At 33.4% G+C, this 25,690-nt stretch overlaps 1 protein-coding gene across 10 annotated transcripts in view; it reads right to left on the bottom strand.

Moving 5' to 3' along the window:
• LOC131149489 (uncharacterized) overlaps nt 1–25,248 on the bottom strand; it is a 52,931-nt gene extending 27,683 nt beyond the window's left edge. For 2 of the 10 annotated variants that reach the window (XR_009135228.1, XR_009135226.1), the window contains exons 1-4: nt 25,008–25,201; nt 24,682–24,885; nt 24,509–24,577; nt 10,562–10,640 (exon numbers count right to left, since the gene is read on the bottom strand). Coding sequence is in view for 3 of the 10 variants with exons in the window: in XM_058099956.1 (XP_057955939.1) it covers nt 12,800–12,847; nt 17,746–17,794; nt 24,509–24,577; nt 24,682–24,824 (309 nt within the window). In the remaining 7 variants the exon portion in view is untranslated. Of the gene's footprint in view, nt 1–10,431; nt 10,641–12,584; nt 12,860–17,745; nt 17,795–18,303; nt 18,382–24,508; nt 24,578–24,681; nt 24,886–24,990 lie in introns of those variants that run through there. The other 8 variants (XR_009135223.1, XM_058099957.1, XR_009135229.1 and 5 more) reach the window with 8 other exon arrangements.
• Between the last annotated feature and the right edge of the window lie 442 nt (nt 25,249–25,690).

Here is a 25,690-nt window from a genome sequence, read left to right as displayed (position 1 = left end):
AAGCCGAAGAGTGTGACGACACTAGATAGATCAATTGATGTGTTTTGAGAAATATACTGAAACTGTGTTTGTGAAATATTCTGGAATTGCTTGCGAAAATACTTGAATTGTGAAGTATTATGTTTTACTGTTGAAATTACACTCATGTGCCACACACTGATATAACCTAATTCTCCCTTACCGAAAAGTGTCTCACCCCTATCATACAAATGTTTTTTAGGTCTTTTGAGTAGCCAACACTAGCGTCCTAGCGTTTTAGGAGCGTGGTTGTTGGTTAGTATTGTCTAAGTACTTGTGTAAGTACTAATCTTTGGTCAAGTTGTCATTTTTGGGTTATGTAGGCGCTCGGGGCTATGCGTTGTATTATGGGACTAGATCCTGGTTTTATATAGACTCTGGTATGGTGTTATGATTTAATAGGTAAAATTATTCCGCTACGTATATTGTGTATGTTACTGTGTATAGGGTATACGTGAACCCTACGAGGTCGGACCCTTATATTGTGTAGTATCATGGATGGTTGTATGATACAGAGACAGGTTAGGTTACTAAATCACACTCTAGGGCTCATTTCCGAGTTCGGGATGTCACATGTGTATGAAGAACTAGAAAAAACTTCATTGAAAATACATAAGCTTCTAGTTAGGATATCTGAAAAGAAAAAGTTTTTGAAAAACAAGAATAAGAAAGTGGCAAAACAATTAAAAGATTTAAAATAATATTATACCGCCCTAGAGAAGAAAAAGTTGGAGAAAATCTTGAAAATTATCTACTTTGAGGGAAAAACAAACGATCATTCTAGAATGACATCCACAGCTAAAAATGATAAGAATACTAAATCTTTAGGAATCAAAAAGAAAAATCACTTTAAAAAGGGTTCAGGCTTGATTCATTAAACTCACAGTCATTCAACTACCTCATCAAATGAAAATAGGAGATATAAGCGAAATTCTTCACATGCATATAATACTTGCTTATATAACAAAAAGAAAGGGCACATCAAATGTTCTTGTAAATGTAGAAATGTCAAAGGCTTAAATAAGAAAATGATTTGGGTAATCCTACAGGCGAACCTCTCAGAACCAAAAGATGAATGGATTCAGATTTAAATTACATATTCATTTAATCCATCCTTAAATCTTAGGTTTGAGGTTGTGATGACTGCAAGCTTAGGAAGTGGTTTGGGGTTAACACATATAAACCTAGTATCTAAATCCACTTCCAAATGGACATGACATCTTTGCCAGGTAATTAATTTCTTGCTTAAATATAATACTTTAAGTTAAGCCACTATTGTCCATTGCACAAGATTTGAGTGTTAGGAATCCATCTTATATCATATATCACTATACCCTAAACTCATTTTTGAATATGAAAGGCCTAAATCAAAATCAAGTCATTACTTAAGGCTTAAAACGCTATTGATTATAAATGATTAATATATATTAAGTGTGTTTTTCATAAGACATCTCGCTACAATCAAGATTAGAGGTAACCACTAAGGGATTCAAGTTTTATTGATTAAATCAAAATATTCCCTTTAAACTTAAAATATAAAAATCCTCTATTTTGGTTCACCATCCCATCCATAGGACTCCTTACCAAACCACGATCATATTCGATAAGGTTTCTCCCATTCCTTGATCCGTATCCTTACTCTAAATTGTAATCATATCTAAAGGATACTTTCCATCCTCCAAAGAGCAATATTCCATAAATAATAATATACTCCTAGTTGCTCTTAGTCTAACTGTTAAGACATATTAGCTAGCACGAATACATTTTACCTCTCTTAAATAATCTTCTGAACTAAATAGAAATTTAAATGTTAAGAGTATTTATTCTTTACTTCTCTCACAAGCTCTCAATAGTAAAAACATATCCTTTAGAGCTTCATATCCTTAGAGATGAGTTGAATGGCTAAGTTGATTGCACTAGATTTTAATCTAGATGAATGCATAAAATTCAAGTAGACCTATGCACGCGCACTTTTAAATTGGAAACCATTCGAACTTGTGCCTCTCACATGTATTAAATTCATAAGAAAAGAGATAGACATAGGCTTATTACCTAAATGAATACTCATTGTGACTTTTTGGTCCGACAAGCCTAATGCATCCATCGCCAAGTTTAAACTATTGAAAATCTTAAGCACCTTGGCTAAAATATTTAGAAATGAAAAAGGCATAAAATGAGTCGAGTGCATAACTCAGGGAGAGTATTTATCTTTCATTGTTATAAATTGAAATGCTCCCTTGATATCATATCTTTTGTGCTCATATGTCGTTAAAAACAGCATTGCAAATTGATATCCATAATGCATTAAACGATTGAATCTCTTTTATGAATGATTTATATGTTATGTGAATTATTAATTGTGTTATTTGATTGCATGCATAGTCTAGAATGTCTCCTACATGATGGATACAGTGGATGTGAACTATATGTTGGTAGTTGAATTTAGGTTGTTGCATACTATATATGATCTATCTTTTAAGAACAACCATCTATCAGGTATAGATTTGATGGGAAAATGTCCTATATACAAACGACATGCTGCCGAAATTTTGCCAGAATTTTTTCAAAAATAAAACCTTGTACAATGATGATTATGATAGAATAAATGTTAAAAAAATTTTGAAATGATGAGTGCAAACTAAAAATATTACGATTCATCCTGGCATAATCATCGAACACTTAGAGGAGCTTAACTCCATCCCTAGAGAAAGAGCATAAAGAACTTATATGCATCATACTTTGATTTTTGAATATTGAGGCTCTTCTAAGATCCCTAAACATTATATCGAGCTCTTAAAGTTATATATTTAGATATAGATTATTCTTGGTTGTGAACACAAAATTATGTCTTAATATATCTTTTCTGATGCATGTGTAATCCATAGGGATAGCTATATTGGTTGCATAAAAGAGTAAATTAATCTTTATCAGTATATTTATTTTAAGAGATTTAAAATGAAGGCTTATACTGATTGACATATTAAATGAATTTAATCTTTGACTAGTATAAGTAGTTCACTATATCTAAGTTAGAATTCAAATCGATAGGGTAAGCATCCAAAAATTAAAATGTCTATCATATTATGCTCACAAATGTTTGCTTAGATCAGTTCTTGAATTCATTGTGGTTTATGTGTTAAAATAATGTTTTTTTTTATTGAAATCATGATTAGATACATATTGTTTAGCCACAATAGTTCTTCTTTACCATATAGTCTTGCATGTGATTGTTAAATTCTTAAGATCTATATGGTTGTCCTATTCTGGTTGTTTTATGAAGTGTGCTTAAATGTTTAACCATAATCATGTTGCTTGCTTGCATGATCTTTAAATTTTTTTTTTTTTAGCAAGCACCACCCCCTAGTACCTTTTGATAAATCTTTCAGGGGAAAAAAAAATTTTTTTTTTGGCAAGAAATTCTTTCAAAACAAAAATCATTTATGTCTTGCCTTATTAATATTCATATATATATATATATATATATATATATATATATATATATATATATATATATATATATACACTTTTGAAATGCATAACTAGTTCAGTGACTACACATGGAAATGCATGCGAACTAGTTAGACTATATCTGTGCTCAAACCAACTATTTGCTATCATATATCATGTGCTTTAAACTCAATCTTTCACGAGTATTATGATATGTTTCATTTGCAATAGTTTGTATATATTTATGGTCTAACCTTGTTTGCCATGTCATGTCAATTCTTAATGACTAGTTATACTGTTTGTGTGCTCAATTGCCATTCTTTTCAAAAACAGTTATATTTTTTATATACCCAAAATTCTTTTAAATAAGGGATGTTCTCTTAAGCTAATATTTTTTTTTTTCAAAATGCTCAAATTGTTTTACTTAACTTAACCTTTTTTGCTGATGCCAAAAAGGGAAGAAATACACTTGCAAAAATTGGTATGCATATTCTTAGGGGAAGCTTTATTTAGTTGTACTCATTTTTTTCATTTGTATTTGTCATAACCAAAAAAGGGAAGATTGTTGGCTTTTTGAGTCTTATCTTATTTTTTATAATGAGAAATACAAGGTATTTAATGTTTGCCAAGTTTGTATGCAGGATCAAATTGGCAAAATCATAAGATGGCACACAGTGACTTGAAAAAAAAAAAAAACCCAAAGTGTCTAATTTCTTTGTAATTCATATTCAATTCATTAGGTCTATAATATTTAATTATCAATCTGTAATAATATGCATATCATTCATATAGGAACTGATAAGCTCAAAGACCTTAGAAAGACCCTAGGACCTTGCACATACACTTAGAATAAGTCTCCACTTTCAAATATGCAATTAGGGGAACATATACTACTCAAGTCCTAAAATAGTAAGGTTTCAAGCGACCGAACATAAGAAAAATCAGAGTCTTGACCTGACTTCAGGCAACCAAACTAAAAAGACCTTAGTGTTTTTGGTCAACCGAACATTTACCTTGACTTTTACCAACAACTCAGGCGCTCGAACGTTTATGTTCAAAATACCCTTAGGCGACCGAACTTGAGAATGAGTGACCAAACCTCAAACAGTTTGGAAAATCGCCTTGTTCAGCCATCCGAACCTTTTTTCAGGCACCTAAAATTCAAAAACTACTTTTCTTCACATATCTGTTCGGGCGACCGAACCTATGGCTCGGTCAACCGAAACTCTCAGGTTGACATAATTTTTATCGAGGTTAATTGGGGTTAAACAAGGTTAATTTTTTAAAATTCAATTAAAACAATTTTAATAATTCCCTTGGTGTGCCCAACGGCTATAATTTTGGTCAAGTCTATAAATATGTGTTCCTTTGCACAATTAAAAAGAGATTAGTGATTAGATTAGCCAAAAATCCTCTGAATATTTTGAGAGCTTATTTTTTCAATACACATCTTATACACTCACACATTGTTATTCCCTTACTAAAACAAACTTGGTTAGAGTGTTCCTGAGTGATTCCACATTGTTCTTACTTGCACAAACTCTCATTAGTTTAATCGCTTGTTGATTTTTGATTAAGAGTTTTCAGCCAATGTTTTTCCCCCCGATTTAACTAATAAACTCATTGAGTGGGGTAAACTTTTAGCTAGTGAGTCTTTGCACTATTGTTGCAAGACTCATTAAGCTTGTCTTGTATTGTGTTCTTGCAAAAACTTTTGACAAGCTTATACTACAAATACCTCTTGTGCTAGATTGTTGAGAAAAATATTTTATAAGATATTTTTCATTACACTTGTTGGAGATCTTTGAAACCATACATGTGATTGATATACTTTGGTTCATTATTTCAAAGATTGTTCGTAAATACACTCTTACACTTGATTGCCTATTAACATTAGATTGAGTGTGATTACACATCATTAGCACTAAGCTTATAGTTCATATCTCTGCGTTGTGTATTAATTGATATCGTTACATATCTGCTTATTAGAGAAGCATTTAAATTGTACACAAATTTGTATTTCATTGCTGTATTTCAGGCATAATCTGAGGGGGCGTTAATCTACCTAGTAAGGATCGGTAGGGTCTTCTCCGCCTCGTAAGGAGAACTTGTAAAGGTTGAGGTCAACCCTACTGTATTTTGACCTCATTGTAAATAGTATTGCTTCACCTATTAAGTGAACAATAGTAGTAATCCTCTGGCTTGCGCGCTGAGGCGGGGACATAGGCAATATTGGTCAAGCCCCGATAACATATCTAGTATTAGTTTTATTTTTCACAATTCACTTTCTGCACCTGTATGTTTATGTTTATTGTTTGAATATTTGATTGAGTTTGCGATTACATAGATAGATACTAGATTTATGTAATACTGATTGTTAGATTAGTTAAACTTAAGACAAATTTTTAAATACCCAATTCATCCCCTCCCCCCTCTTCGGAATACACCAATTCCAATATAAGACAAATTTGTATCATTCTCGATCAAAAAGAAGCCAAAAATTCAAATTTTTAAAAGATCTCTTTTTAAAGACAACTACCATGATGTTAGGGTGGTAAAAGTGAATTTTTCTTTTAAAAAAAATGTGTGGATTCAAGGTTCTACATTTTTCAAGGATTTTTATTATTGGAAAAAAAATCATTTTTTTTCTTTATATATTGATTTTTTCAAGAAGTCAAGGTTATTCTCAAATAAAACACAAAATGTTTTAAAGTTAAAATTTAAACATCTTTTGGGAACTACAAATGGCTTTATCCCTATTTTTGGAGGGTATGTAAGCAAACTACTTTAATGCATATCCAACATAACATAAACAAAAATTAAAAAAGCAAATCCTTGTCTTTCATTTTTGAGCCATTTTTTATGTTTTATTTTATTTTTTGCAATTTGAAAAGACAAATGAAGTAATAGTCTTATGTAGCATAGTCCTCTATGCAAACCTTGTGAAAGCCTTTCCAAAGAGTCATGATCACATAATTTCTAAAACATTGAAAAAGGTATGGCAGCCTACTATAGGAAGTCAATCGCCAATTAAGGAATGGTCCTTACTAAAGAATAAGGCCCAGTAGACTGATCCGTGCTTTCTCTTATTATTATTTTTTTTTTTGTAATATTTTCAAAAAAATCTAATTAAAAAAAAAACATATCTTCTAAAGGAAGACGCACAATATAAGCGCAATAACTATTTTAAAACGAGTGTTATAGTGTGCTAATCAATTAATTCCTTTTTCAAGAATTAATGGGTTATCTTTCCTATTTACAAAAGCACTCTTGAACTCAACTCTCTAAAAAAAAAACCTTTCCTTTATATATACCTTTTCAAAAAATTTCAAAAAAAAAATGAAGTAGCGGCTCCATTTAAAATAAAGAGTGAGTTAGGGAACCGATGGTTCAGTTTTTTATACTCCTCTCCTTTTTCAAAATGGTCATCAAACTTGTTGGCTATAAATGGGTCACTGAGTTTGATGGCAATAGATAGCAACTTAAGGAGGCTTGTATGACTATCATGTGCAATGTTTTGGCTCAAGGCAAGTGTATGTGTGGCATATGCAATGTTCTAAGATTCCTCACATTGTTGGATCCAAAACATGTCCTCTGCATTGTAGTTTTGTTAAGTTTATGTCCTTTAGGTATTTAAACCCAAATGCATCTTATTAACACTTTCTTGATTTATCTCTACGAGTCTCCTTTCCTTCGCGTTACTTTCCTTACAATGCTCTCTCCAATGTGATTCTCCTTTTCTTATGTTCACCCCTAACATTCATCCTCTTCCATTAGAGGTATTAGGCTTTCTTCAGGCTTTAAGGTATGCATGGCTTGTTTCTTTGTTTGCCCTCCTGCTTGAAATACCTCTTAATTAGTTTTGCATTATAGATTTTGATTTTTTTTCCTGAATCATGCTTCCTTTTTAGGAATAAAACCAAGTCTCATTCCCCTTATCCTTCAACTTCCCATTTGTCTTCTACTTCTCCTCAAAGGGTATGTCTTTCTAGGGGTTTAAGACAGACAATATAAAATATGCTTCCCTCTTGAAAGTATGTTTCCGAACATTTTTTGTGAAGCTTAACATTCTTGTTAACACCAAGGAACTCTTTATAGAAGATTTTAAGGGTGTTCTAGTAAAGCCAAGTTTTTTCAGCTCAAGGGAACTCTTAGGCCAAAGTCAAAGAAATACTCCATAATAGTGTTCACTAAAATAAACCTTTCTATTTATATATTTCATTAATTTTCTTCATCATGGTAGACATTGAATGAATGGTGTGGACAAGAGGATCAATTATATGAATCGAGGATGATCTATAGTAGTCCTTGAGTTGATGGTAATTTTTGAAAGACAACTATTTAATATAATTATGTAAGATAGGGTGTATGATGTCATTAATGCATATATACATATTAATGATGCTGCACGTTGTCACTGAACGTTTCCTTCTAGAAGAAATATTATCTGCCAACTTGGAGCTTGGTAATAGAATAGTTGTTTGATGTTCTTGTAAGACCCTTTTATGGTTGGATGACGAGTGAGCAAGCACAAAAAGTAACCTGAGTTTACCGCTACCATGAAGATGGGCAATGGCGTTGCCTTGTCGCCAACCACTCTTCGTTTATTGCAACAATCATGTGGTGGTGATTCAAGATTCAGAAGAAGTATAAGAACATATAACTTAATGTTGTGTTTTACTTTGACTAGTACAAAAATTAGTCAAACTGTGGTAGATGGATCTTTGCGTTGATTGATCAAAATTTCATAAAATTGGTTGCTTGCTATTAATGTTGTGTTTTACTTTGACCAGTACAAAAATTAATCAAACTGTGGTCGATGGACGCAGTCCATGCATCTTTGTGTTAATTGATCAAATTTTCATAAAATTGGTTGCTTGCTAGTAGACTTAGGGAAGAGACCCAAGTTGCTCCAATTCTATGCCTATGACAAAGATCATGAAATTCATAATTGATGGATGCTATAAATAATTGGAGGGAAAAAAAAAAAAAAATGGGAGCTAACGTGTGAGTATTAAATTGTTTACAATCGATGTTAGATGAAATTAATCTTTAACATTTTTTGTAATGCTTGAGAAATGATAAATGAGAATGCTTTTCAAGATTTGTATGTTCGTGTTTTGAATTTGTTGACGTCTGTAGACACCTAATTTTGTTTACAGTCAATTTTGCCAAAAATATGGAATAATTTGGAGTTCAATGGACAATGAGGGGTGAATTTTAGTTCACGAGCAATCAATGGAAAGTCGGCCCTCTCTCTCTCTGCATTTCAGTGTGCGAATCTTGCACCTAGAGTAATATGGAGCTTTAATTTCATGTTTAAATATGCCCCCAAGTATGTGGTAAACTCAAGGTTCTCCTAGTTAAATAACCAAAGTTCAAGTCTTAGAGACTATGGAGTTCCATTTGAGACAATACCTTGGTATTTAAGTGGAGATTGGTAAGAGGCTAGACCATTCTCTTGGTGAATTAGTCGAGTGTCCAAAGGATCTCGGACACTACTATTGCAAAAATTTTATAAAAAAAATTTTAAAAAATTTTTTTTAAAAAAAAAAAAAAAAAAAAGCATGTTTTGATGCTTATGAGACTGCCGAAATCGAGACGCTAACGTGGGAAAACATAGGATTTGTTAAAAATTCAAAGTACCAAGATAGGAGGAAATTCTTTTAATCATGATTTCTCAACAAAATTTAGTATTTGGTACTTTAAACTCTAATTTATGATTGGAGATGATGACCTGACACGCACGAGAAGGTAAAATTGCTTAAAGGCAAGGGTTTTTGGTTTTGTTTTATTGAAAGTTCAGATTTTCATGCCTTAAACTCTATATTTTCCTTTACTGTAAGGTTTTGGCTATGTAGAATCAATTATTTTTAGGTTTTTTAGAGACAGAATGACAAAGAGGGCTTGATGGCGCTTCGCCAACTTGGAAAAAGGGAGATGAGAAGATAAAATGGAACTCCCACGGTTAAATTAAGTAGAAAAAGTAGGACGCTAAGTCCTAAAATAGCCAAATTTTGATCGTTGCCATGGTCATTGGTGACGACTGGTCAAGCTTGAGTCAGGTCATATTTCATGGATTTTAGGCTATTTTTTTTGCTAGAAAAGATTCCTGGGATAAAAATAAAAATAAAAAGGGACACTCATTTTGTAGTACAAATGAAGAAGACATGGTTTTTAAAAGTTTTAGGGTTCTAATGCTATTATTAGAGAGGATGCCAAAATAGTAACTAAGGTGATGAATTCCCCCACATGTATCACATGCTCTGCCCCCTTGGACCAGTCTCAGCCGATCAATTGACCGGTCCACCAATTTTATTTTTTTTATTTTAATAAACTATTTTAATTTAAAAAAAAAAGTTTCATAAAAAATATCTTTTTTATTGTAGAAAATTTTGAAAACATAGGAGGCAGCCTAAAAAAATTGAATCATATTTTTTTTTCAAAGAAAAATCCTAATTTACTTTATTTATTTATTCATTTTTATATTTATTTTAATTGGATTATCCCTAATTCTAAAAATATTTTCTTTTAGGCTTTTTAAAACTTAAGTTTGGTAATTTTAGGCAATCCTTTTTCAACATTGAGGGATTTTTAGTTGGGTTTTTGTTCATCTTAAATATTTTTTTATTTGATTTTTATAGCATTTTCTTGTGTTTTTAGCTTCACAAATTGATAAAAATTCATAAAAATTACAAAAAATTCTTGAAAAATACAAAACTTTTATAAAGAGACTTTCATTTTGTTTTTAAGGTTTTAAAAGGCTTTTTTTTTTTTTTTTGGAGCCTCTTTGCACCCTAATTTGAATGTGAATATCAATGAATGTATGGAAATAGAGCCTCTATGGACCGTGGTACTTCATTTCATACAAATGTTTGGATGACTGAATTGTTTAAAATTTTAGTGGAATGATACGCTTATGATGTGTGTTTGGGCCAAATCATGCATGACACCCCAATGACATGTATAATGCTTACTATGATTTGGTTGTCACTTTATTGTGAAGTGTTTTGTATCCGTACTTGAATGTGGAATGGTCTAGAATGAGTAGAAATACAAAAAACCTTCAAATACTTTAATAAATTCGATGACATACCTCAAAGTGGTGTCTTATGCATACCTTGAGGATCTCAAGGTGACAGTGATTGTCATCTTGTGCAAGGTTGACTCAATATCTATTGAAAGGTAAATATACATCAAAACACATTCATACATAAAATTCATCTCACGATGGATCTCAAAGTGGCATCTTGTGCATACCTTCGAGGATCTCAAAGTGAGGATAATCGTAGTCTTGTGCAGGTTTATCCAATATATTAATGGCAAATAAATGCAAAATAAAAGAATTAAAGTCATGATAGGTTGAATTCGAAGATAATCATATATTAATGAGGTACCGTCAAAATGGGTGCACAATAGTGCTAGTACCTTTCCTTTGCATAATCACACTCCCAAATTTGGTTCTAGTTCGTAGACCTTTGACCATCAATTATTCGGATAGCTATTCGACCAAATCAATCGATAGTAATTAAATAGGTGTTTTAACCTTACCTATGGCAAATAAGTTAGTGGCAACTTCGTTGACATATTATTGACTCATATCGCATTCCTAAATATCAATTTCACAATTCGAGTTTGTCACTCATGTTGAGGCAGTTTGAAGATTCGCCCTGAAGAGGAGACCTTCTGGAATGAGTTGACAATCAAGATTTGATATTCTTTCTAAATACATGTGTCTTTTCTTAGGTTCTTAGCATGAATAATCAAACCCCATGCATTCTATGTGCTTGGGTTGAAGGTTTCTTAAGCATTTTCCTGAACAAACTTCACAAGCCCTATACCTACGTTGTTCCTTTTCTAAGATTATAGTTTGAATTGTTGTAGTGTTAGCTTTTGAGAGACATGAGTCTCCTTTAGAACACCAGAAACATTCCACTTAGAATGTACCTTATCCATTTATAACATGTAATGAGTTCTGACTAGGGCTTTGCTAGCCTTAGTGCACACAAAGACAGGCTCGGAACCTACAATTTTTAGGGTTTAGAGCCTAACCTCACATAATGGGCTAAAGACCTCATGCTTAGAGACCTACCATCTTAGGACAAAGGCTTCTTCCTTCTCTATGTCGACATTGGGTTTTGAGGACCTATTTGAGTTGCCAACATTTGGTGATCGTAAACAAATTTTGAAAACGAAATCGCCACTTTATTTTATTTTTCAAAAGGTAAAATAAAAGAAAGCATTTTGAAGAGGTTGAGTTTAGGAGCATGATTGTGCATAGGGAAGGTAACATTTCAAATCCTCGTTTTTGAGAACTCAAAAGGGTTAGCACCCTTAAACATCCATTACATTGAATGATTGTCATGCTAACCTTGTGTGTGTACAACCTATTTGAAAATAATTTTTCAAAAAAGCCAACCCTTGAAAAGGCTTTCATAGAATTTATAAAAATCCTACTACATTGAAGTCAAATAAAAAACAAAACAAATAACACAAAGAACACACACACACAGAGATATATATATATATGCACACCAAATAAGTGAGAAATGGAAGGGGATTTGAGTTTTTTAGTTTCTATGGCTAAATCTATTGCCAACACATCCTCAAAAAAAAGGATACAAGCCATCTATAATTCGAAAAACAATTTGATTTTTGAAAAAGATATCAACATGAATTTTCATGATTTTTATTTTTTGAGGAGAAAAATCATAAACTCGAATTGAAATCCCTTGAAGTATTTTTTAGAAAATAAGCTTTTTAATCCACTCATCGAGTGCATTGTGAATGGTAGTGTACCATATGTAGAGATATTTACATAGTCAAAATCACTAAAGAAATCAAGAGAATATGCAAAATATGCACTCTCAGGAAGTGGCAATAAACTAGAAGCAGGGGCAGATTGACTGCTTGTAACCAACAACTACATTTCCCCAAAAAAAAAAAAACAAAAAAACAAAGAAAGGCTAGTCAACAACCCAGTGCAGTCGTGACTCCCTGAAGAAGATCTTCAATGCACACGCATGATTTTGACATCCTATCATGCTTTTTTCTATGCAAATATGAAAGAAACATGTTTTATGATCCCTAACATGCATTTTTAACATAAGGGGAAGAAATCATGAAATATCAAACATAACATTTAAGAAAACATAAACATGTTTTGACATACTAAAATCACTGTAATGCATGGAAATGAATGAAGTTTAAGGGTTTGACACTAAACTCTTTAAAGAAAAACCCATTGTAGATCAAATGGAAGACCCCTCACTTCGAATTACGCCCCCAAATTCTCCTTTAAGGGAAGATAAGTGTGATATCTCTTCTCTCTCCTTCAAATGAAGATCCTTTTGAAAATCCTCAACTTCGTCCTCTCTTCAATCTGCCATAAAGTCTCACAAAAAATATTCTTTTATAATTTCAAAATTCGAATTCGAAAATAACTATCAATAATCGTCATCCATTAACTACCAATGTCATAGGTTGACATATGACTTTAATGGGACACATGGTTGGCTAAGAATATAGAGTCAATCTTATGAGGACATATCAAAAAAATCAAATTTATCACTGGTCAACCACCTAAAGGGTCTAACCAACAACTAATTTGGAGAAGGGCTAGTCGACAACCCTAAGGGACCGATCAACTGCTAGTGTAATGTTTAGCTTTTTTCTTCATTTTCCTGAATTTTTGTACCTTCATTTGAATTGAATGTGTTTGGTAAAAAATTGACTATCTACAATTGCCTTTTTTTACTGAAATTTTTTAATTAAAATATTAGGAAAAGATAGAGATGTCATTTTTTTTTAACCAAACTCCAACTAAAAAGATATAAATTGCCTCCCATGACTTGGTTATTATTTTAGCCAAGCACTTTTTAAGAACTTTTGAAATCTTCAAAACTTATTTATACTTTTTCATTCTTCACACCTGCTTCTTCAAGAAGTTTTCTGCATTTGCACTCTTGTCATCACTAATATTGCTAAACATTTTGTAAACAGTATTTATTTGAAATTTTAAGTGATGAGGTTAGGAAAATGAAAAATTATTGGAAATTAAGGTTAAGGAAAAATTTGGTATGATAGCAAGATCATTGTTGATTGTTTTGACAAAACCTCCCATGTTTTTTATGAAATATATAATATATTAGAGTGTAAAAGAATAATATTTTAAAAATGACTGTCCATTATCTTTTAAAGTTGTCCTAATTAATATCGTTAAGACTTCGAAGAACATCTTTAACTATCCCAATCTTAATTGAGTCAATCTTCCATCCAATATTCCAAGTTTTTTAATGAATTGAGCTTTGATTTCTATGGTCAATTGGCATGCATTAAATTTTCATTGGAAAACCAAAATCTTGTAGCTATTTAAATTGAACTCATTATTTTATTTGATAGGTTGCCTATGTACCCCATTTCAAGCGTCCCATTCGTAGTTTAGATGTTATTGAGATGGTACTTGTAATTTCTTTTTTCTTTGCTCTTGCTTTCTTTTTCTTTTTTTTTTTTTTTTCCTTTTTCAATAACAATCTCCCATAGATAATAATAAAATAACAATGAAATTGAATATATATTAAGGTAAAAACTTGAATTTATTGCTTATTAAAAGATCATTACATCATTTTTGAGAATCAAAACTGACAAGATTTAGACTTTTTTTTTACATCACTCTTCCAAAGAATTACCCTCACTACACAAGGCTCTTGGTAATGTAGATCTTTCCTTGGTGATGTTGTTGTCATCTTCAAAACTCCATATTTGCTTTGATTAAATAAATACATCCTTGAACTCCATCGCTTTTGATTCAACGAGATAACATAGTTATTTTTATAATGAACTTTCCTTTTGTATCTTCCATATGCTTGATCTTCATGCTTCAATCATCTTCAAAAGCTTCCATATATCTCTAATCTCTTATTTATTCCACTCAGACTAGATAAGGTTTACTCATTGCAACCAACAATGTTTTAGGATTTAAGGAATGGTACAAGGAAGTTGTAGATATACAAGGGAAATTAGAAGAGATAAGTTTGTACAAAGATGACCTATTCTTTGGCTACGTGTCAAACCAAAGAAAAGTAAGTGCTTAGCAAATCACTCATGCATGGGAACATCTAGCTGATGCCCCCTGGATCAATGATGACTTGCTTTCGAACAATCTAGTAAGCTGCTTCATCTTGACGTCTTCTTCTAGGACAATCTCCAATATATGTTTCATAACATGCGACGACTTAGAAAAATTGTAGCAAATATTTGAGTTTACTAACTAGAATCATACAAATTGTCTCCTTTTGTTTTACCTTCTTGTTCCAACATCCTTTCTGTAGTTACAATGTTGATTTTGACAACCTCTAGGTTTTCATTATGAAAGATTCAATCCTTTCGCTCAGCTTTAATGTAGAGTACCACATTTGGTTGAATTACCCCAATGTTTTTGTCTTCTTTCACAATAATCAAATGATTGCCAAGAATGAACTTTAAGTTTTGATGTAATAAAGATGGCACTACCCCAACTATATGCATCTATGGCCTACCCAGCAACAAATTGAAAAAAGGCTCAATTTCCAAGACTTGGAATTCAATTGTGAAGATTCGAGGACTAACCTCAATGTCTAAGATCAACTCTCCCGCAACTCCTTACATGGTTCCATCAAAAGTCTTAACTATTGTATGACTTTCTCTTACTAAGGACTTATCTATTCCCAATTTCACTATTGTTGAATATGGACATATGCTAAATATTGAACCACTATCTACCAAAACTTATGGTATGATCTTCTGCCCATGTTTTACAATTATGTGTAAAGGATTCACATGACCTCTTCCATCTAGTAAAATTTCATCATCCGCATAAGCGACATTATTTACAACTAGCATTGACAACATTTTCAAACTATTTCACTAATACTTTCTGAGGTATATGAGCTTCCTTAAATACTTTCAAAAAAGGCATTCCTATTGCCCCTAAGCATATGGCCGAGTGGTAAGGGCGAGCCTTAAAACATGTTGGTAACCTCAGTGGTCTGGGTTCGATTCCAGCTACTCGCACTGCACATCCGTAATTTACCACCTGCGTGTTGGCTGTGGGCACGACTGGCGTAGGCAACAGATTAGTCTGGGTAAAAAAAATATATGTCTGGGATACTGTTGTTAATACCAAAAAAAAAAAAAAAAGGCATTCCTGTGACCTTTTAGGATGCAAGCAAGTTGGGTATGGAGATTCGAACTGGAGTTTTGTTCAATTGCTCCACAATATAGTTATTAATACTTAGTTATTGTAAGAACTTCTGAACTTTTTCATCAACTTCTTTGCTCTTCTCCATGCTTACTTCATTTTCTTTCTCTTCATTCATTTTCTCTTTAATATTTCTTCTCCTTTCTAAGTCTTTTGGAGTGTAACAACAACTACATCTTGTCATGCCACCAATACCAAATAAATCAACCACTTCTGACAGCTCACTTACTTCAATACTTCTATTTCATATTTCCAAGGCACAACTCAATTTGAGGAATATGGAAATGGGGTAGGTGCTTTGAAAATCAAGGTTTCGGTGTTGGATATGGATTATGGTTTCTATTAGATGATTGTTGGTGTGAAGATGATGGTAATAGAAGATGTGAAAGGTGTGGATCGATTGATACGTGAATTTCAAATACTTCAAAAGCATTAATGGATGTGCTACTACGATCCAACAATGGATTTGTTTTCACAATGGGGTTCGAAGTACTCCTAACTAGCTAAAATTTCAAAACATTGGCATCAATGAGGTATTGGACTTGGTGCTTCAAAGCTAGGCAATTATTTGTAGCATGATCAAGTGCATTTATATGATATTCACAATTTTGATTTGAATCATAAATTTTCATATTTTGCCCCAATTTCATGGGTGTTGGCACAATTTTCTCTTGAGCTAGCAACTAATGGTATCTCAACTAAGGAAATTGGAAGAGTAGTGAATTATCTTCTTAGTACCGAGTTAGGATTGGCTTGATTTGGTTGTGAGTTGATGACAGGTTGGGTGATATAGGTGCAAATAGCTTGAGTTGTACTTGGATTATGTGCCTTGTTCTAGAAACTACATCCGCTTCTCCTTTAATTTTCTCTTTCTTGACAAAAATTTTCTTTCGAGCACTTGCTCAACTAATTTCAAGGTAATGTAATCAGTTAGTTTCCTAGACTTCAGTCCACCTTCAATTCTTTCCTCAACGGCCACAACTATTGTAAAATTGGATAGACTTTGTGAAATCAGCTTGTCATAGTATACACCTTTCAATGTATCCACCAAAGAGCTGACCATTTCAGTATCCAACAATGGTAGATTTACTTGAGCAGCAGTCATTCTCCATCTTTGAGCATATTCCTTAAAAGAGTCTAAACTCTTCTTTTCCATGTTTTGAAGACTCAAACAATCTATAGCCATCTCGGCATTGAACTGGTATTGTTTCAAGGACAAATTAGCCAAGTCCCACCATTCTTGAACTTAATTTTTGTCAAGTGAAGCATACCAACTCAAAGTTGGTCCAAGTAAACTTTCATGGAATATATGAATCAACAACTTATGATTCTTAGCATATGGTATCATCTTACCAGCATGCATCTAAAGATGTTTCTTAGGACAATCAATTCCACTATATTTATCAAAGTCAAGTACTTTGAACCTTTTTGGAATGTTTATATAAGTGAGAAGGCATATATGTTCAAAGTCTCCTACATCTCCGTCCTATATGTTCTGCATTGGTCTCAACAACTCTTCTATATAAGTCATGCAATCTTTGCCTCTAATTGAATAACTTTCATCATCCTTGGATTAGATTGATTTCGATTCAAACCTTATCGATTCACTAGTTGCCCCTTATCCAGTAATATTGATGAAAACAAATTCTTGAGTAAGTAATTGTGTAACTCCATCCCAAGTGGCTTTCTTTTTATAAGTTGAACTAGATTCGCTATAGACTTTCCAAAGTCTTAATCATTTTACCCAATGGAAATTTCATTCTCCTCTCATTCTCTTCATTTTGACTAGATTCTAGTAACTTCATGTCTTATGACCAAACTCTAGTAATGATTGAGTCACAAGTAGTAAGCTAGATTTTCCATCTTGGTGAAATTTTAATTACCCTGTGGAATGTACGAATCAAAGTTTATGAAAAATAAATAAATAAATAAATAAAGCAAACACTCTACTAAACAATGCATAAGTGACAAAAAAGACAAAATTCAATAGCATAACTTGTACAACATATCAAATGGTTTTGCTATAATTTTAGTTGACAAACCTCTTTAATCAATCCAATTGGCATGTAATACCTTTTATCGAACCAAATTCTACAAGAATGAAGACAAAACACACAATGAATGAACCCTTGGGAATAATGTCAATGCTTTATATGTCTTAGCATTCTTATTTAACACCAAACACCAAGTGAAGTCTTTATCCTATGGTAAGGATGAAAGTTATTTAGTGCATGGTAAGACTCTATGTAACAAGGACTCTAAAGGCTCACAAAATGTCTTTAAAGAGAACAAATTGAGTAAAAGAATTTTCACAAAGCCTATGAGGGAGACTAGCCCCTCAAAGGTCCTCACTAATTTTTTCTTCTCCTATTTCCTACAAGGTAAGAGCCCAAGTATAGGACTCGTGCAATGTAGTGAAATAAGTGAATTAGAGAGCACTTATGAAATGCAAATGCATGGGCATGGCAAAACATAAACATCATGGCATATAAATAAACAACATAACATCACATACATAGCATACATACATGACATGGAAAGAATGAACAATGCAATCACAGGTACATAAAAATAAATAAATAAACGCACACAAAACATACAAGAAGCGGCCTGACTCTCAAGTGTCTCCAGCAAGGTTGCCAAATTTGTTGATATCAAGTTTTTTGGACACCTTTCGACTGCCAACATTTGATGGCCATAAATAAATTGCGAAAACAGAGTCACCACTTTATTTTACTAAGGAAAAATAAAAGAAACATTTTGAAAAGTTTGAGTTCGGGAGTACGATTGTGCATAAGGAAGGTAACACTAATCCTCATTTTTGCAAATTCAAAGGTTTAGCACCCTAAACAGTCATTCCATTGAATGGTTGTTGTGCCTACCTTGCATGTGTGTGTGTGTATACATCCTATCTAAAATTGATTTTTGAAAGAACCAACCCTTGAAAAGGCTTTCATAGGATTTATTAAAAACCTATTACTTTGAAGTCAAATAAAAAACAAAACAAAGAACACAAAGAACACACATAATATACACATGCATACCAAATAAGTGAGAAACACAAAGGGATTTGAGTATTTTGTTTGTTATAGCTGAATTTAGGAAGTAAGGTGCCTATATATCCTTAAAAAAGGAATCAAGTCATCTATAGTTTGAAAAACAATTTGATTTTTCAAAAAGATATCATATAACATGAATTTGCAACATTTTGGTTTCTTTAGGAGGAAAATAATAAAACCTAAGTTGAGATCTCTCAAAGTATCTTTTAGAAAAGAGGCCTTTTAATCCACTCAAGAGCCGCATCACGAATGGTCCCATTAAAACAAATAAAATTTTTAAAAGACATGTTCAGTTTATTTTGCAGAAAAAATCATAATATCATTTGAAAAATTTAGATTTTAGGAAGGAGAACCACAAGCCCGCCTTGACTGTCAGTTTGAAAAGATTGGAAAACACTCAAATGCCGCTTCATGGGTGTTTGATCCCAAGTAAAATGAAAACTTTTGTAAAAACATAAATAAATAAAATCATGTTTTTGATATGAAATGATTGGAGCACACTCAAATTCCACTTCATAGATGTATGACCCCAAATGATTTGATAAAGAAGTGCTTTTTGTGGAAAAATCATGAAAACACAAAATAAAATATCCCTAACATCAATCATGGGTAGTCTACCATGTTTATAGACATTGACATACTTGAAATCACCAAAGAAATCAAGAGAAAATGCAAAATATACACTCCCGAGAATTGGCAGTAGACCGGCCTAGGAATTGGCAGTCAACCACATCTAAGGGCTAATCGACCACTTATAGCCAATGGCTACATTTTCAAAAAGAAGAAAGGCAATTGACCAATTAGTGTGGTCGGTTAACCACCTAAAGAAGATATACAATGTGTTTGGTCAAAAATTAACTATCGACACTCCATATGAGTGTTGGCTTGCCTATCTATTAAATTTTGTTTCGTATATTTCCTTAATCCCTTGATTATGAATGATGTGATCATTTTTAGCGTGTAATGTGTTCCATCCTAAAGCTAGAATGCATTATTCAATAAAAAAAAAATGGGGTACTTACACCTTAACTTAGGTTCTCATGCTCAATACATGAGCATCCACTATCCATCCCTTCGTCTAGGGGGGCAACGCTCTCAGTTATGCTCAAGATGTGAGCACTCATGATTCCATGCTCAAGCTGTGAGCATCCACCCATCCACCCATTCCATGCTCCATTTGCAAGCACTAGATACTCATGCTCAATCCTTTAGCACTCTAGCTATGCTTAACTTGAGCGCCCATTTGTTCCTTCCATTAGTTTATGCTCAAACTATAAGAACATGTTTTTCAACTTTCATAATGAAGTACTCATTTGTGGACCTTAATCAACCATGCTCAATCTGTGAGCATCCACCCATTTATGTGAATACCAAATTGTGTTCAATCCATCTAAGCTTAGTCTATGAGCATTAAGCCAAAATCCATGATAAAATTTGGAACATCCCCCCTAAAAACTCATTGTTTCTTGCATTTGAGACATCCATCTGTCTTTGCTCAATCTATGAGCACCTATTTCTTATGCTCAATCTGTGAGTTTGAGATCTTCTATGCTTAACCTGTAAACATCCATTCATGCTCCACTAAGCACATCCTACTAGGAACTCATTGTTTTTCCATGGCTAGGGCACCCGCCTATTTGTGCTCAACCTGTGAGCACATTTCTTCCATGCTCAATTTGTGAACTTGAGTCCTTCTATGCTTGACTTGTGAGCATCCACTTATGCTCAATTTGGAATATCCTACTACATGCTCATCACTGCACCATCAATGTCTAGTTTAAGGCATTTTTTCTTATGCTCAATCTGTGACATCCCTTCTGCCCAATCTATTGGCATGTCACCACCTAGGCAAAATAATCTCTTTATAAACATTTATCTCTCTATGCTCAATCTGTGAGCATGTAACAATCTAGGTTAAACTCGTAGTAGGCATCTCACAGACTAGGGAATTTATCAGTTTATGCACGATGTGAGAGCATTTAGTGATGCCTAAATGTGACTATCTACCCATCCATGCTTGTTTGTGAGAAAACATCCATCCCTAGGCATCTATCTCTCATGCCCAATCTGGGGCACTCATAGGTCTATAATCAATGTGAAAGCATCTACCAATCCATGCTTAAGGTGGTCATTTGTCTTTTCATATTCAAGTTATGAGCATTAATACATATATATTACATAACATCTACGCATGCTTAGCCTCAAACATCTCAAGTAGTAATTTTTCCATGCATGCTCAACTTGTGAGCATCATTCCCTCTTTGGTCTAACATGAAAGCATTTCGGGGCCATGCCTCCAATCCCTATGAGTGGAAATTCACTCCATCCATATCATTATATAAGAAAATCATGGATTCAATTCACTAATAAGTGTATACCCATTCATTCAATCATTTACTAAATGCATTCGTTCATGCATCCACTATAAGCCATCCATGCATTTATACATAAGTCATTCATGCAACCATCCATGTGTTCATCCCCGTATCCATGCATTCATGCATTTATTCATGAATTTAAAAATACAAGGAATCTTAAGCATGCAAATTTCTTTGCAATGTTCGACTATTGCACAACCATTGCAAAAGTAATTCTTTTTTGATAATGTACATTTTGTCCTTTTAATTTTGTGGATTGAACTCTATGGTGTCATGAAACTAGAGAAAAAGTTGGGTGTACTTGATTGAGTTAAAGTCTCATCGCAATGGGGATGAGCACGTGCGATGTTGTTTAATTCCAAGTGAATTCATGATTCTATATTTGTTTTCTCTAAAAAAAAAAAAAAGGAAAAGAAAATATTTTCAGAAAATCTCTATGCACATTATATTTCATCTCATTTTGTCATTAAGTATTATCCTACATATGGTGTGCTATGATAATCCTTTTGTAGCTCTAAGAGTATTGACTTCATCTATTTAAGGACGTCAACCTAGAAATTGATTAAAAGAACTCAGTTCGCTAAATAAGGCCATATAAAGCAGATCTACCAGGCCAACAACTGAACTTGCACAATTCTAAGATAAGAAGAAAGGAAGACAAGGTTGGGGCATGTTTACAAAAAGAAAAGGGGCCAATAGTCTTGGTCCCTAGAAGAACATCATTGTACATGAGCCACTATAGTCTTCTAAAGAATTTCATTCAACATGTGTTTAAGATGAATAACGCATTGTTCTGTTTAATTTAGTGTGACAAATTTTCTTTGTGACACCTACTGAAATTTGGACTAAAGGCAAGTGGTCATCGCTCCTACACCAATAGTCGCTCTTACTCTTAGGAGTTATCTTTCCCAGTTGCTAGAGTTGTTTCTTCCTAGTTCTTTCTATTCTAGTTATTCTCCAAGGACTGCATTGTTCCATCTATGAATGCATATGTAATTCATCTAGCAATCCAAACATATATTTAACACACATATATAAGTTTTTTCACATATCAAAATCTAGTTCCAACATGAGGGATAATTGCTCAAGTCAAATGGTCCATAAGCCCAATAGAAAGAACCCATGGGAAACTTTTGAAGATGCTAGGCAAAGCGATAGATTAACCTCACCTCATGAACTTTAAAGCATTTCAATGCCTCTAATCTCACATTTCCATGATAGATCTATTTCTAAGGTTGTATGTAGTTTTATATGTAGCCTTAAAATCCAAAATGGACTTAATATTACTCGCCCAATGCTTCTTATCTTACTATTTTTAGTCACTATGCAACCTTCAGCAAATGAAGCCACGCCACTTATGCTTTGCACTAATGGGCGAGGGGTTTCAAAGTTGGGCTTTTGGCAATTCTCTCCTAACACCTTCCCCATCCAGGCAGTAGTTTGAGAGCGTCCTTATGAAGGGTCAAACTTTTCTAAAAGTCATTAAAGGGTTGTGCCAGATACCTCCTAACCCACAAAGCCAGCCCCACTTATCATACAGCTTGGTTATTTCATGGCAAAGTCAATAGTAAGTAAAGTAGATATGGACAAGAAATAATTCGTTTCCACAAGTTATCCACTCGACGTCAACCCAATCATTAAAAAATCAATCTCCCCAAGAATTTTTCTTCACAAGTTTGGCTTGGAAAGGAATTAGGATGAACTGTATGAGACCAAATTGCCTTGCATAGAAATGGAGGTTATATAGCTCCTCCCCACATTGATTTTTAGATCCTTCATTATTTGGTAGTGGAGATTGTGAGACATTAAGACAATGGTCTATACATCTTCAATATCCTATCGTAACCATAATTGACCAAAACGAGGAGGGAAGAAACAGTGCCACTAGGTCCTTTCTCCTTCACAATGTAGAGCTTGAAATTCAAAAAGGGTGCCATTAGGTCCTTTCTCCATCATAAAGTAGAGCTTGAGATTCTAAGTGTTGATAGCCCTATGCAACCCAAGGAAGAAGGTTTAAGCACACACTAGTGCAGATTTCATGGCCAAAAATGAGGAAGATTTGTTAGTCAAGTGAAGGAAGTATGCAAAGAACAAGGGTATGAAGATCCATAAAGGACTAGTCCAACTAACAAATATTGAGCCTTCCACCTTTAATGAAATGAGATCCGCCATCCCACAAGATGAATAGGTGAGGACTAGGGTCCGAAGCAAGTGTCTAACCCCAAGCCAGGCAAATTGCAAGGTTTTTGTATGACTTGGCAATCTTGATGGAAGCAAAGCAAAAAAGGCAGTTGAATAGTCAATACAAGAGGAAGGTTGTGTGCTCCATCATTAACATGCCAATGTCATCTTAATGGATTTTGAAACTTGAATTTGGATTTGTATGAATTTAAATGAAACTAAATATAATTTATATTATATTTTGTCTAGATTTACATAAATTCGAATTCAAAATCCAAACTTCATGTTCTCAAAGAGAAGTTAGATATAAGAAATTAAGAAAACAATAAAAATATGTCATCTAACTTCCATATATAAATTTATAAAATAGAAATATAATGGGATAATTTCGTGACTATATTAGAAATATAAAATAAAACTATTTCCACAAGCAAATAGTATTAAAATTTTTTTATTGTTTTTCATTGGTTTTATACTAATATCGTAAAACTGAAATCTTAGCTTATTGTTTTTTATAACTCTACAAAAAATTAAAATAAAAAATAAAAATTATTTTCCAAAACTAAATAGTCCTTTCTAGTATTAATCCAAAGCCCAACCAAAACTTCCTAACTCTTAAATCCATATATTTCCAACATATCAACATGACATAATCAAACATCTATAAGGGATTTCAATTCATTAATTTTTCTCACCATCATGAATATTGTGTCACTACAGCACCATAAGATAGGATTCAAGGTCAATACAAACTATCAGTTCAAATACACTTTTCAATACAAAAGAAATTTAATGGGGGAAAAAGTTACCAAGAAAAAGAAGCAAAGGAAGTGTTGAATGTTAATAAGGTTGGAAACTTGGTCAACTGCTCAAGAACTACCTTATGAATGATGTCAAACAAAACTATTTAGGACATGAAGACCTCAATTTCATAAAAATGAATGGTTGTGTTGTTAAATTGGTACTTTTGTGTGGATATTTAAAATCAAAAGGCAAAGCTGAAAATAAAAATTATAAATAAATAAAAAAACAAATGTCAAAATACAATTCAGCATACTAACTCACTTCAAATTTATGAAAATAAATTTTCTAACCAATCATTTCCGTTCATTTTTGGGGGAGAAAATCGTAAATTAATAAATGTATATATATAGGATAACCAAAAAAAGACAAATAAAAATTCTTACCTTTCATCTTCTTTCTCCTCAACAATCAAGGGTTTCAAATGTGAACCGCCATGAATTTCAATCGCAACCCTAGCAGAAGAATTAAAGAACACAAAATAAAGATCAAACATCTACACGACAACCAGGGACAAATCCAAACAGAAATAAAAGAAAGAAATTGAAGAAATGCGGACCCTGGGAACCCTAACGGCATCACCACAAGGTCCGGTGGAGCGAATGAAAGAACTTCGGAGAGAGAGAAGGAGAAGGAACGAGCAGCGATTGGATTAATGGAGAGCCATCGCCATCCCCTGCATTCAGGTTTCCTTCTGAACATGTTCGACGCCGCTTGTAGCTACCTTCTGGTCTTCTCTCCATCCCTAGCCATTTCGCTCGCACTGCGTGCAGAGAATGAGTATATATATGGTATAAATTAGGGTTTTGTGTTGCAGAAGTGGGAACGTCAAAATAGAGATAAAAGATAAAAGATACGAGAGACGAACATTGATGGAAGCCAAACCTTTTCCAAAGTCACCATTGCTGCAGAATACACCAGCGACGTCGCCTCCATGGATACCAACGGAGAGAGTGAGAAGGAGGAGCGGCCCTCGTAGAACTCTCGAGAGGTCGGGGGGGTGTTATGTTTTTTTTGGAAAAGAAGAAAAACCAAATGGGCCTGGAAGGCACCCAACGGTCCCAATCTAACTGGGTTTCCACGCGGCCCAAATTGAACTTGGATTTGCGAATTGTAGTGAAGAACTTTGAAGCCAAATTTGATCTCTCTCTCTCTCTCTCTCTCTCAATATATATATATATATATATATATATATGATTGTGTGCTGCAAGTTGAGGTGAAGGAGATTGGCTTCCTAAAATTATTCTTTGCTTTTTGGTATATTGATCAAGTGAAGTAGCAAGGAAAGAATAAAGAAGTTCCATAGGCAGCTCTAAAATCAAGGAGGAATTTTATTTCTAATTATGCTCTCTATGGAGCTCTGCCTTACAAGAGGGAAGGCAATCCCTTATATAGAGGTCTGAAACCTCAAAGTTTACACGCTAAGCAGACATCGAGGACGACATAAAGCAAACCTGATAAAGATATAAAGATAGACGATGACATAAGGCAAGGACTTTTGTCGTGTCAACTGACTACCGACAAAGACGACCTAACAACTGACAACAGACATAATTAAAAGGTGACAG

The sequence above is a fragment of the Malania oleifera genome, chromosome 2 (assembly GCF_029873635.1).
Source record: "Malania oleifera isolate guangnan ecotype guangnan chromosome 2, ASM2987363v1, whole genome shotgun sequence".
NCBI classification, from domain to species: domain Eukaryota; kingdom Viridiplantae; phylum Streptophyta; class Magnoliopsida; order Santalales; family Ximeniaceae; genus Malania; species Malania oleifera.
Note: the sequence above shows the minus strand (reverse complement) of the source record. Positions and strands in the feature narration are given on the sequence as shown.